Source organism: Phyllobates terribilis, unplaced genomic scaffold (assembly GCF_046119375.1).
Source record: "Phyllobates terribilis strain yellow unplaced genomic scaffold, ASM4611937v1 Scaffold_5__5_contigs__length_657084704, whole genome shotgun sequence".
Lineage (NCBI taxonomy): Eukaryota > Metazoa > Chordata > Amphibia > Anura > Dendrobatidae > Phyllobates > Phyllobates terribilis.
This window is the reverse complement of record NW_027362765.1, coordinates 639,663,958-639,676,651: the sequence shown is the minus strand read 5'-3', so window position 1 is coordinate 639,676,651 and position 12,694 is coordinate 639,663,958. Positions and strand designations below refer to the sequence as shown.

Below are 12,694 nucleotides of genomic sequence, written 5' to 3'. Positions count from 1 at the left end.
AACCTCATTTGAAATGCATGTTCAGTGTAAAACAGCATGGAAAGTATCTGATCTGTTTCTGCTGTGGACTCTTCATTATGATCAGTAAAGGTTCTGGTGTGTGGTCCTCTTTAAGCGTTTGAAAACATTTTCATACCATCTTTTTATCGATTACTTCAATAAATTCTTGGATGTTAGAAGCTGGAACATTTTTCCCTCCTTTTTTCCATTGCAGTTTTAGACCTTTATACTTTATCCGGTAGCTTTAACAAAAGTTATTGGATATATCGCTACTATTTCAAATGTCTGCCTCTGAAGTTGATGTAAAGTTCCTAATGCTTAGCGAGCAACAGAAGGTTGTCCAGCAACTCCATGAAATAACTTTTATTCCTCATCCATCTCCGCCGGTCATCGATCCACCAAGGCTGATGCTGCAGTGGAGTGCTATTGAGCCCCTAATCCGTAGAGGTTCCTGAAGGGTTTAGCCTGTGGACTTCCAAAAAAAATTGGAAGGATGAGTATTATAACCCACCCTCCCCCAAATCGCCCTGTTGCCTACTGAATTGCTCCTCCAAACCTCTGCCTTAGGGGCTTCCTCCTGGGTTTGTTTGGGGATTGTCTCCTTTTTATTTCCTATTTCCTAATTTTCAAAATGTAATTTGTAGTGCTATATCATAAAACTATTTTATCTCGCTCTCCCTGCTCTTGATAATCTGAGGCTTGACTTTTTGTTGTCAATGAGCACTTTTCACGCTGTTTGTGGGAGGGCCACTTTTTTTTTTTTTACTGGCTTTCAGTCCTGGGCTTCTCCTTTGCCTCCATCTGATCTTCATGTTCGTCTACACCTCCTTTCTACAGCTCCAGCCACCTTTCTGCTGCCAACATAATTTTGGGACGCAGTTCTGTGATTTTACGGCTCTTGAACCTCTCCCTGGTACTTTTAGGCGTCGTCCTGGTCCTATTTAATTTTTTTCTATGTGCCATGTCCTTTTCCAAGGGAGAACTTATTTTAGGAAGCTTTCCCCCTGTTGCACTGGTCACCTATTTTGTTTGTTTGCTCTGTGACAAATGTTTAACATGTGGTCAGTGAGGCTGCCTTAACGCTTCGCCTACTCACAACCCCTTAGATTCCCCTAAAGAACTGAGCAGCATGTGCCAGGTCTTTGACTTTGGCTCAAAGTAACCTGGCCACCCTCTCCCAGTCCACAGTTGATTTCTCTAGATCGCTTGCTAGCCCAACTTGCGTGTCAATGTTTTCTTTCCTAAGTCGAGTAATTCTGCCCTGTCTCACATAGAAATTGAGGCGCATACTTCCCTATGCACAGATGCTTTCACAAGACATAGGATTTCTTCCCACACATCCTCTGGCATTCCTCGGCCAGTGCCGCAGCGGATGAGATTGCATCTGCCCCTGCCCAGTCTGATTCTCCAGGGGTTACCTCTGAGTGATTCTGAGTCTGAGCAGAATACTAAGCTAGCCTCTGCATTGCATGACCTTTGCTGGGCAATGAGGGCCACCCTCGAAGTCAAGTAAGTAGTGTCCTCTCCTTCCCAAAAAGTAGTTTCCTTCCGTCAAGTCCGGCAACCATTCTCTTTTCCAACCATGAAGACTTGGTGATTCTCTTACCAAAGAATGGCCGTATGGACTGACTCGTGCCTTCCTCTAGGAGGTTTGAGGTAATTTTCTCCTCGCAGAGTAATTAGTTGTCAAATTTTCTATACCTCCCTCTGTTGAAGCCCAGGTAGCTAGTGTCTAGAGCCACTACCTTGCTCTTCTCTCATTCAGTATCCCTCAGATAAAAGTTCAGGACTCTAAAAAGTGGCAGCAAGTTGATGTCATGCTTCTGTGGCGTGTCTCGTATTTCTTTACAAAAGGTGTCATTTCTTGTGGCAATAACCTCCATTGATAGCGTGCCTGAGCACACTTCCCTTTCCTGCGGGGCTCTCTTATTTTGTTCCCTATCAGGACAAGCTGTTCTTGTTCTCTGTGCTACATTGTTTTCCAAAAGTTGATCAAGTCATTCCACATTAATGATAACATTGTTCTCCCCTCCTTGTGCCTATCCTCCTGCTCCCTGTGAGTGTTTTCTCTCTGTCTAGATATGGTCAGAACCATTAGGGCCTATCTTTCTTATGGAAATCTTCCAGAGATCCAATTCTCTTTTTGTGATCCCTGATGGGTCACACTAGGCTGGTCAACCTCCAAGACATCCATTCCCATATTGATCAGTTTCACTATTATGCAAGCTAACAAGACCAAGGGTAAATCTCCACTGTTCAAGATTACTGCTGATTCCACAAGGTTGGTCGGAGCCTCCTGGGCCGTCAGGTTGGCTGCTATCTGGCCTCTGTCCACACTTTTTGTAAAATTTTACAAGATTTACACTATGGCTTCTGCCAACTTGTGATATATGGTGCTGCAGGCTGCAGTCTGGTATGCGGTTTATTATTTGTTGTTTTTCCCCAACCATTGGGCGTTCTCTGGGATGCTCACGGTCCTGTAACTCGCAATTATAGAATTGTGAAAATTGCATTTTTCTTACTGTAAAATCCCTTTCTCATTGAATATACTGGGTCACATTGCTGTTGTCTTCCCATTTTTCAGTACTTTATATGGTATGTTGAACATCTTTTTTGATTTTTTTTTCTTATTCTTTCAATATAGTAGTATGAAAAATTAAAAAAAAAAAAAGTAAAGCTGAAAGTTACAAATGTTCAATTTCTTCATAATAGTCCTATGCTACTTTTTATCTCCCTAAAGCATCTCTCTCAACTAGTTTTAACCGGACAGCCCCTTTATCACTTATTTGCAGTATGGGTGATGACTTGCTAATCGGTTGGTGTCTGGGTGTTGGGACCCACACCAACGTGGAACTCTCATTCCCAAAGAGGAACATTTATCCCCGATTAGAAATGGAGCATCATATCGGATGGCTGCCCCTATAATCATGCACAGAAAATATGATAGTCATACAACTTACCTCGGAAGAAGAATGATATACGATATGGTATTATTTACCCCTTCACAACATCTGCCATATATGTACGGCACTTTGGGTAGTGCATTCCCGCAAACTGCTGTTCATGTACGCCGCTGCGAGGTCCTGTCACTGCGCTGAATCACGATGGCTGCTGTCTCTTACAGCAGACCATCCCTGCACCTTGTCAGTTGTCATTCCAGGAACTTGGGTATCTATGGTTCTGATAAATCATATAGTGAGTTAGTTGCTAGTGGTATTATCCATGGATGCACATGAGGTAAGCGACATAGCGAATCTGAAGAACTATACTTAATTTTTAATTGGAGGTATTTGCTACTATTATAACTACTGCTTGATCTTTGAGATGGGAATACGCCTTTTTAACTTTTTTCGTTCTTGCTAACTGATCTGTAACACTGTGTGTTGCAGGCACTTCTAGACGTGTATCTACTAGAAGATACAGATGAAATAAACAAACACACAATTGTATCCTTTTTCCGTTTACCAGATGACCTAAAACAAAAAGGTCTCATGATTTCCACCATATTTGTGATTTATGCCAGACAAAGGCGTATGGTTTAGTGGAAAAGGCCTGGCTTAAAGTTCAACACTGTGGGCCAAAAGTTCACCAATTTCTTTCACAAATTAAGCTAGAGTTCTCTTGTCTGAACCAAAACATATAGTTTTGTGCAAAATCTTTATAATTATTTACAAGACTATGTATTGCAAATAACCTTAACCACTTGTATACCAGATGGTCTATTTTTTGTTGGATGTCATGTACTCTTTCTCAGATAAGCCGGATTCTTCCATAGAATCATTTCCCGCAGCTTTTTCGATCCCTTGTGGTCTAATAAAACTTATTCAAGGCTTTTGGCTTCTGGATCACAATGATTATCAGGTATTATTTTTAATTATTATAGTACCCTTAAGGTTGTGTAGATATCTGGGCTGATAATATCATCCTGGTAATTCTACTGAACTCAACAGGTTCAGTAAAAATACCTTTTCACTTTGCTTTATAAAGAAGAAACCCCTTCAGAAATGCTGACATGTAGCTGATCTGGCTCTAATAGAAAACGGGGAATTTAGAGTTTTGTCCTTCCACACAATCCATACCATTTTACTTCAGATACACATTTAATTTACAGGGGTTGTCCACTACCGACAAACCCTTAACTCCATTCCCCCTAGAAATGAAAAGTAATGTATATTAGTCTTCTGCAACGGTTGGCAGTCAAGCGAGATAGGCGCTGCTATTCCTGGCAGGTGACATTGTTGTTTCACATGACTGCCGCAGCAAATCAGCAGCGTATTGACTGCAGCCTTTACTATTTTCTCAGAGCAGACGTCTGCGATTCTTGTCTTGTGTCCACATCAACCTGTGTCACCCGCTGGGAACTACAGCATCGTCATTGCTCAAGGCGCTGCGGCAATTGAATGTACAGTGTGTGTCTATGTATATATAGTCTATAATTGATATTATGTATGTTAAAGGGTTTGGGACTTTAATATTGATTCACAATCTTTAGGATAGGTCACCAGTTTCCAATCATTGGGGGTGAGACTCTCCACACCCCCACTTATCAGCTCTTCCAGTTGCAGTGGCAGCCAGACGTACTCAGTTGTGAAGCGGAATTGCACAGCTCCGACAACTGCACAGTAGTCTCTTCCGTGTACTGTACATCTGCTACCAATTGATTAGAACAGGCGGCAAATGTGTAGTACCAGGTTGTGGCCACTTTACAGTTGATGGCGCTGTGCAGCTCCACAGCTGACACTTAAAGCATCTGATTGGTGGGGGGGAGTTAAATGTCACACCCCCAGCATTCAGATATTGATGACCTATCGTAACGAAAATCCGTCACTAGCAAAGTCCCAGACAACTGCTTTTAAGGATTTTATTACTCATTTCTCTGAGCTGCCGGCTTCTGCACATCTTTAAGGTAACCTGTCACCTCCAAAAAAATATGCTGTTTATCTGCATATATAGTGGTAATCTGCAGGTAAGTGGCTATGGAATCATGTCTGGAAAGCTTACTGGAGAAAGGGATGAAAAAAAGTTAATTTTCCAGAATTAGGACATGAATTCACATCCTAGGAAGGGGTCCGCATGTGTGGAGGGGACTTAGGAGCTGAGCGTCTTCCACACTTGGCTAATGCTGGCTGTAAGACCTAGCCGGCATCAGTCTCTAACAGCCGCTGCCGGAGCGAAGTTTCCGTTGCGATGGTTACCAATTTAAACACTGCTGCCAATCTGGTGGGGACCGATTAGTTACTATGACAGCCGGTGGTATGCTGAAGATTCTGTCATTGTCCTCTTAATACCACGATCTCAACTACAGTGGGGAAAAAAGTATTTAGTCAGCCACCAATTGTGCAAGTTCTCCCACTTAAAAAGATGCGAGAGGCCTGTAATTGACATCATAGGTAGACCTCAACTATGAGAGACAAAATGAGAAAACAAATCCTGAAAATCACATTCTCTGATTTGGAAAGAATTTTTTTTTAAATTTTGGTGGAAAATAAGTATTTGGTCAATAACAAAAGTTCATCTCAATACTTTGTTATATATCCTTTGTTGGCAATTAACAGAGGTCAAACATTTTCTGTAAGTCTTCACAAGGTTGGCACACACTGTTGCTGGTATGTTGGCCCATTCCTCCATGCCGATCTCCTCTAGAGCAGTGATGTTTTGGGGCTGTCTCTGGGCAACACGGACTTTCAACTCCCTCCAAAGGTTTTCTATAGGGTTTAGATATGGAGACTGGCTAGGCCACTCCAAGACCTTGAAATACTTCTTACGAAGAAACTTCTTCATTGCCCTGGCGGTGTGCTTAGTATCATTGTCATGCTGAAAGACCCAGCCACGTTTCATCTTCAATGCCCTTGCTGATGGAAGGAGGTTTGCACTCAAAATCTCATGATACTTGGCCCCATTCATTCTTTCATGTACACGGAACAGTCGCCCTGGTCCCTTGACAGAGAAACATCCCCAAAGCATGATGTTGCCACCCCCATGCTTCACAGTAGGTATGGTGTTCTTTGGATGCAACTCCACATTCTTTCTCCTCCAAACACGCTGAGTTGTGCTTCTACCAAACAGTTCTACTTTGGTTTCATATGACCATATGACATTCTCCCAATACTCTTCTGGATCATCCAAATGCTCTCTAGCAAACTTCAGACGGGCCCGGACATGTAATGGCTTATGCAGGGGGACACGTCTGGCACTTCAGGATCTGAGTCCCTGGTGGCGTAGTGTGTTACTGATGGTAGCCTCTGTAACGTTGGTCCCAGCTCTATGCAGGTCATTCACTAGGTCCCCCCGTGTGGTTCTGGGATTTTTGATCACCATTCTGGAGATCATTTTGACCCCACGGGGTGAGATCTTGTGTGGAGCCCCAGATGGAGGGAGAATATCCGTGGTCTTGTAGGTCTTACATTTTCTAATTATTGTTGATTTCTTCACACCAAACTGCTTGCCTATTGCAGATTCAGTCTTCCCAGCCTGGTGCAGGGCTACAATTTTTGCTTCTGGTGTCCTTCGCCAGCTCTTTGGTCTTCACCATAGTGGAGTTTGGAGTGTGACTGGTTGAGGCTGGGGACAGGTGTCTTTTATACTGATAACAAGTTCAAACAGGTGCCAGTACTACAGGTAATGAGTGGAGGATAGAGGCTCCTCGTAAAGAAGTTACAGGTCTGTGAGAGCCAGAAATTTTGCTTGTTTGTAATTGACCAAATACTTATTTTCCACCAAAATTTGAAAAAAAAATTCTTTCCAAATCAGAGAATGTGATTTTCAGGATTTGTTTTCTCATTTTGTCTCTCATAGTTGAGGTCTACCTATGATGTCAATTACACGCCCCTCTCATCTTTTTAAGTGGGAGAACTTGCACAATTGGTGACTAAATACTTTTTTCCCCACTGTATATACTGCATTACTGTATGTACTATAAATGATCACAGGTTTCACAAAAATGTGAATAAAAAGTTTTTAAAAGTTGAATAAATTAAAATCGCCCCCTTTTCCTCAGTTTAAAAATAAAGGAACAAAAACATTTGTTGTTGCTGCATTCATAAAAGTACAGTCCATTAAAATACGTAACGAATTAACCCATTAGTGAACTCCATAAAAATAAAAAAAAAGCTAGAATTTCATTTTTTTGGGTCACCTCACCAACCTGGAAAAAAGTAATTAATAATAAGCAAACAGTGCATTATACGTACACAAAATTGGTTTCAATAAAAATGTCAGGATAGCACACAAGAGTCTAGGAAAATGGCAACACAAAAAAATAATGTTTTGCTTTCTAAGACCACTTAGAGGACCTGTCACCAAATTTTCCATGTTCAACTGGATATAATAATGGTTGCAGAGCAGTATAAAATGTTTTTTTTTGTGTTTTTCCTTTTTTTTTCTTAAATTTTACCCCTAATGAGTTATCACAGAGATGTCACTGGTGACGTATGGTTCTTACACCTGTATGATGCTGACCAATCCATAAGCCGGCAGCAACATAGCAAACACGCCCCCACCATAGCGTAGAGCAGGTTTGTCAGTGAGTAGGATGTAATCCCGTTTATGTCTGTCGTGCTTGCTCTGCAGTGCGATCAGTGATTTGAAAAGAGCTGACAGAGGGGTTTATGGGACACATTTAAAGGGAAGCTGTCACCCCCTGGGAGACATGAGACCTGTAATATGGGCATGCAGGGTATAGAAAAGTAACTCTATACTACCTGTATGGCCCATAGTAGAGGTCTGATTGCAGAGAAATGTGTTTTTATAAAAGCACGTTTTCTATCCCCTGTATGCCCATAGTAGAGGTCTGCTATCTCCCAGGGGGTGGCAGATTCCCTTTAAACTCCGCTGTACTGCCCCTCCCTGCACACTGCCACTCATGCAGGAGGTTAGGCTAGAAGAGGTACATCTCGCACGGAGAAACCTGCTCTAAGCTATGGTGGGGGGTGTTCTTTATATGCTTTGTTGCTGCCTGCTTATGATTGGAGGAAAAGTGCACAACCCCCTGTGAAAACAAGAACACCCCCTTGCACTTCACAATTGTTAACTTGTTAGGTGCAAAATACATTGCTAATATCATCGCAACAGAGCCAAAATGAAAAAAAAAACATATTTATTCCTCACTGCAACCATTGTGTCCAGTTAAACATGAAAAATGTTCTCAAAGTCTCTATTTAAATATAGAGAAATTGCTGCATGTTTGGTATCACTGTAATCGGACTGCCGTCAACCGCCAAATGAACACCCTTAAAAAAAAAAAATCCAATAATGGAGGATTGGGATGCATTTTTTTTTCTCCATTTGAACCCACTTGAAGCTTGTTTTACCATTATTCAGTATATTGTGTGGTAAAATGATTGGCACTATTCAAAATTAAAATTTGTCCTGCAAAAAATAAGCCCTCATACATTTTTTGATGGCGAAATGTAAAAAAAATGACTGCAAAAATAAAAAAATCACCATGTCCTGAAAGGGTTAAGTTTTATTCTAGCTTTTTTTCCTTTGCTCTCTTCCATAGGATGGTGCAGGGAGCTGCTAGTCAATACACAGTGAGCGTGACTGGAATCACTGTCCCTGCAGTTGACGCTCTGCAGAGCAGCCAGTCAGTCTGCAGAGGGGCATTATTACCACTCATTTTGCTGAGAAATATGTTTTTTGGAGGTGATAGGTTCCCTTTAAGAAAGAATAACAGATCTTTTTTCCACTTCTAGAATTCAGTGGACTGTCTGCTCCATCCTGCCACAAGTAAGGTAATGCCATGGCAGCACAATCTGATTATAGAGACCTTAATGTGCGATGGAGACCACAGACTGGCCCTACGCTATATTCTAGCTATGAAGCCTCCAATATTCAACAGTGCAGAGGTCAAACGTCACATGACTGTATTTTTAGAAAACAGGTAAGTTTTGTTGCCTTTGTCACATGTTAATTTCTAGTTGTCTTTAGACAATTAAAGAATCATGATGAATTGGGGCACAGCGATAGGTTTATGGTATCCACTGGCTGTATATTTAATGACCTATCACAATTTGTAGGCACATTTTTGAGGCCTGGAATCTGCAAAAGCTCCACTCCAGCCGATTGAATGTTGAAGAGCTGCTGAAACATATGTATGAAACATGTCAAGAAATGGGGCTTGTGGAAGATTTGCTGAAGCTTGCCTTCACAGATTCTGAACAAGTAAGAGGCCATAAAGCCAGCATAACCATGACTGTAGAAAGTTTCTTTACTCTGTCTGTCTCGTTCTCGCTATCGCAGCTTTTAGAAGCCCTCTCCCACCCAATCAGCACCCCTGCGACACAAACACGGGCTCCTGATGGCAGTCATGGCAATCTGAGGTCGAATAATGACCTCCGTCTGCCAGCTACAGTGGCCTGTTAGACCATGCAAGAAGGATGGCCTAAAAGTCTTTTGTTTGTGTAACACTGACAGGTGTAATGCATTATCCCAGTGATCAGAGTAATAAAAGGTAAAATCCCATAAAGGAATGAAGTAAAGTAAAAAAAATTGAAAAAATATTTTAAATAAGAACAAAAAATTAAAAATAATTCAATAAATATATATATGTCTGTAAAGAGAAACGAAAAAGTACTCATTTTGTATTACCACATCCAAAACAACCCGAACTATAAAACTCACTACTTAACCCCTTCAGTGAACACCATAAAATGGCAAACTATGCTTTTCCATCATACCATTGAAAAAAGTGGAACAAAATGCAATAAAAAAGACGTATTTAAATAGCTGGTAACGTCGTCATCTTCTCCCTCACAAAAAAGACGCCATACAGCTTCGTCAGTGGAGAAATAAAAAAAAAAAAAAAGCTATAGTCCTCACATGACTGTCAGCAGAAATATACAAACATAATAGTTCTCACAATATGGGGATGCAAAAACTGTTGTGTTTTTTTTAATAAAAAGGGGGGGGGGGGGTTAGGGCGCAAAAGTGGCCAAACACAAAAAAACTAATAAACCTGGTGTCTCTGTAATCATGCTGACCCACAGTGAAGGCGTTAAAAATAAAACCAATTCTGTTGATTTGTTCATTTTGCCTCCTAAAGATTTAAGTAAGGCTCAGCTCACATTTATTCTGCTCTCTATGATGAGAGACCAGACAGAGTACAGAGGAACTCTGTTGCATCATCATAGAGGAGAATGGATCCCTCAGGGGTTTCATCTGAATCACATCATTCGGAGATTTAGATGGAAACCCCAATGTAAGTGCTCAACGTAGAGCGCAGTATAGATGTGATCCCAAATGTTATGTAAAATGTTCCCACTAAAAGCTTTGATTTAATTCACAAAAAAACAAGTCCCCACTCAGGTCTGTCACCTATCAGTGGAAATATAGAGGGTTTCCACCTTACTGGTTGCACAAAGGCTCTGGAAAAGTGAAATTGCTCACCGCAAAAGAAATCCAGCAAATTCTGCACTCCCAGATCCAAATGCCCCCCTCCGTCAAAGCTGCACAATGTGCCTAAACTACGTTTAGCGTTCACAAATTTGGCACTTCTGTAGCGTTGAGGGCCCGCTTAAATTACAGGGGTACATGTTTCCGGAAGCACAGGTTGGGCATAATGTATGGGCACTACAATGGCAGGTTTGCATTTTTAACTCGGCATCATCCATTAAAATTGTCACTACACCTGTAAATAAATTCCCAATTGAGTGTAATTTCCAAAATAGGGTTACTCGAGGGGGAGGTTCTGCCCTTCTGGTACGTCGGGCTCTGTATGTGGAGTCCACAAACTATTCTACAATAATTTATTCTCCAAGAGTCCTAGCGCTTCCTCCCCCCCGAGTCTCACCATGTGGGTAAGCAGTACTGTACAGCCACATATGAGGTATTGCTTGGTCAGCAGAAATTGTGTGATAAACTTTGGTACCATTTCTACCCATTTTCCCTCGTAAAACAACATTTTTGTGGTATGAATACAGGATAAAAAATATTGTTTTACTGTGTTAGGCAGTAGATAGAAAAATATTCAAATTTAAGAGTCCTCAGTGGTTAATACCTTTTAATTGCTAACTGAAAAGATGGTAACAAATAGCAATCTTTTGAGACTGCTCGGGTGTCTTCATCAGGTACTATTCTGTGACACATTCTACTATAACTTGTTCAAAGAGAGACAAATAATGCTCCTTCCATCCTGAGTCTCGCTGTATGGCTAAACAGTGCTGTATTGCCACATTCAGAAGAAATTGTGTGGCAAATTTTGGTACCATTTTTACCCATTTTCCTGTGTGAAAATGGAAATATGGTATAAAATTCTGTGACACACCCGTGGTGTAGGGTGAATACACTGAAGTGTAGTTTGTAAAATGGGGGTCACTTTTGGTAAGGTTCTGCTGTTCTGGCACCTCAGGGGCTCTTCCAGTGGGTCATGGCACCCGTAAATCATAACCGTAAAATCTGTACTATAATATGGTGCTCCTTCCCTTCTGAGCTTTCCACTGTGCCTGAAATGTAGTTCCTGCTACATGTTGGGTATTGGTGCTCTGGGGGAAAAATGGACCTCACAGGTTGTTGCGCAATTTTTCCTATTAATTCTTATAAAAATGTAAAACTTAAGGCTAAAACAACATTATAGTGTTAAAAATGTGATAATTGTTTCTTCACCACCAAACTCGAAAAATTTATCCAATTTGTTAATCAATTTCTTCAATTTACTCAGTCCAATATTATACAATTCTGTGAATCACCTGAGGGTTAAAAATGCTCGTTTCACCCCTAGATGAATTTCTCAAGTGGTGTAGTTTCCAAAATGGGGTCACTTGTGGGGGGTTTCTCCAATAAATTCCAGTCAAAATGGCGCACCAAAATTCAAATATGTCTCCTTTACTTCCGAGCACTGCCTGTAGTTTTCCCCTAAATATGGGTTATCGACGTACTCGGGAGAAATTGCACAACAAATTTTGTTGCCCAATTACTCCTGCTTCTCCTGTGAAAATGAAAAGTTTGGGGCAAAACCAACATATTTGATGGAAAAATGTGTTCTTTCATTTTCACGGGTTAGCGTTATAAAATTCTGTGAAGCACTTCTGGGTTCAAGGTGCTCACCAAACCTCTAGAAATATTCATTGAGGTGTGTAATTTCCAAACTTGGGTCACTTGTCAGGGGGATTCCACTGTTTAGGCACATCAGGGGCTCTGCAAAGACGACATGGCGTTAACTATCTATTGAAGGCAATTTTGTAGTCAAATGGTGCTCTATCCCAGAGGTCCCCAACCGCCGGTCCGCGGACCAGGACCGGGCCGTTGGGGTTTTTCAGCCGGTCCGCGGCGCCGCTGACCAGGGCCGGCGTCAGCACCCGGGCAAATGCCGGGGCTCTGAGCAGGCAGAGGGGCCCACTGGCGGTCGCGCACCCCGCTGAGCTATGGGCGGAGGAGAGCGGTGCCAGCGCCCGCCCTTCTCCGCCGCTTGCTCAGGGCCCCGGCAGCCCGATACTTACCTCTCCCCGTGCCTCCGCAGATCAGCTGTCTTCCTGCTCTGCGCTCCCTGTGACGTCTCAGGTCAGAGGGCGCGGTGACGTCTTTACACCGCGCCCTCCCCTGAGCCGTCACAGGGAGCGCTGAGCGGGAAGAAACGACAACGCTGGAGTTCGGAGCCGAGCAGCGAGCGGCGGGCAGCAGGTAGCAGGTGAGGAGAAGGGAGGTGAGTATTTGATTTTTTTTTTTTTTTTTAGTGTATGGAGGCATGGGGCATTATAAA

General features: G+C 42.1%; 1 protein-coding gene across 1 annotated transcript in view; it reads left to right on the top strand.

The window, feature by feature from the left end:
- LOC141273819 (protein ELYS-like) overlaps positions 1-12,694 on the top strand; it is a 112,316-nt gene that overhangs the window by 53,934 nt on the left and 45,688 nt on the right. Inside the window, exons 19-22 of the mRNA XM_073686199.1 lie at positions 3,390-3,446; positions 3,715-3,861; positions 8,694-8,881; positions 9,018-9,162. Of these exons, the coding sequence (XP_073542300.1) occupies positions 3,390-3,446; positions 3,715-3,861; positions 8,694-8,881; positions 9,018-9,162 (537 nt within the window). The remainder of the gene's footprint in view (positions 1-3,389; positions 3,447-3,714; positions 3,862-8,693; positions 8,882-9,017; positions 9,163-12,694) is intronic.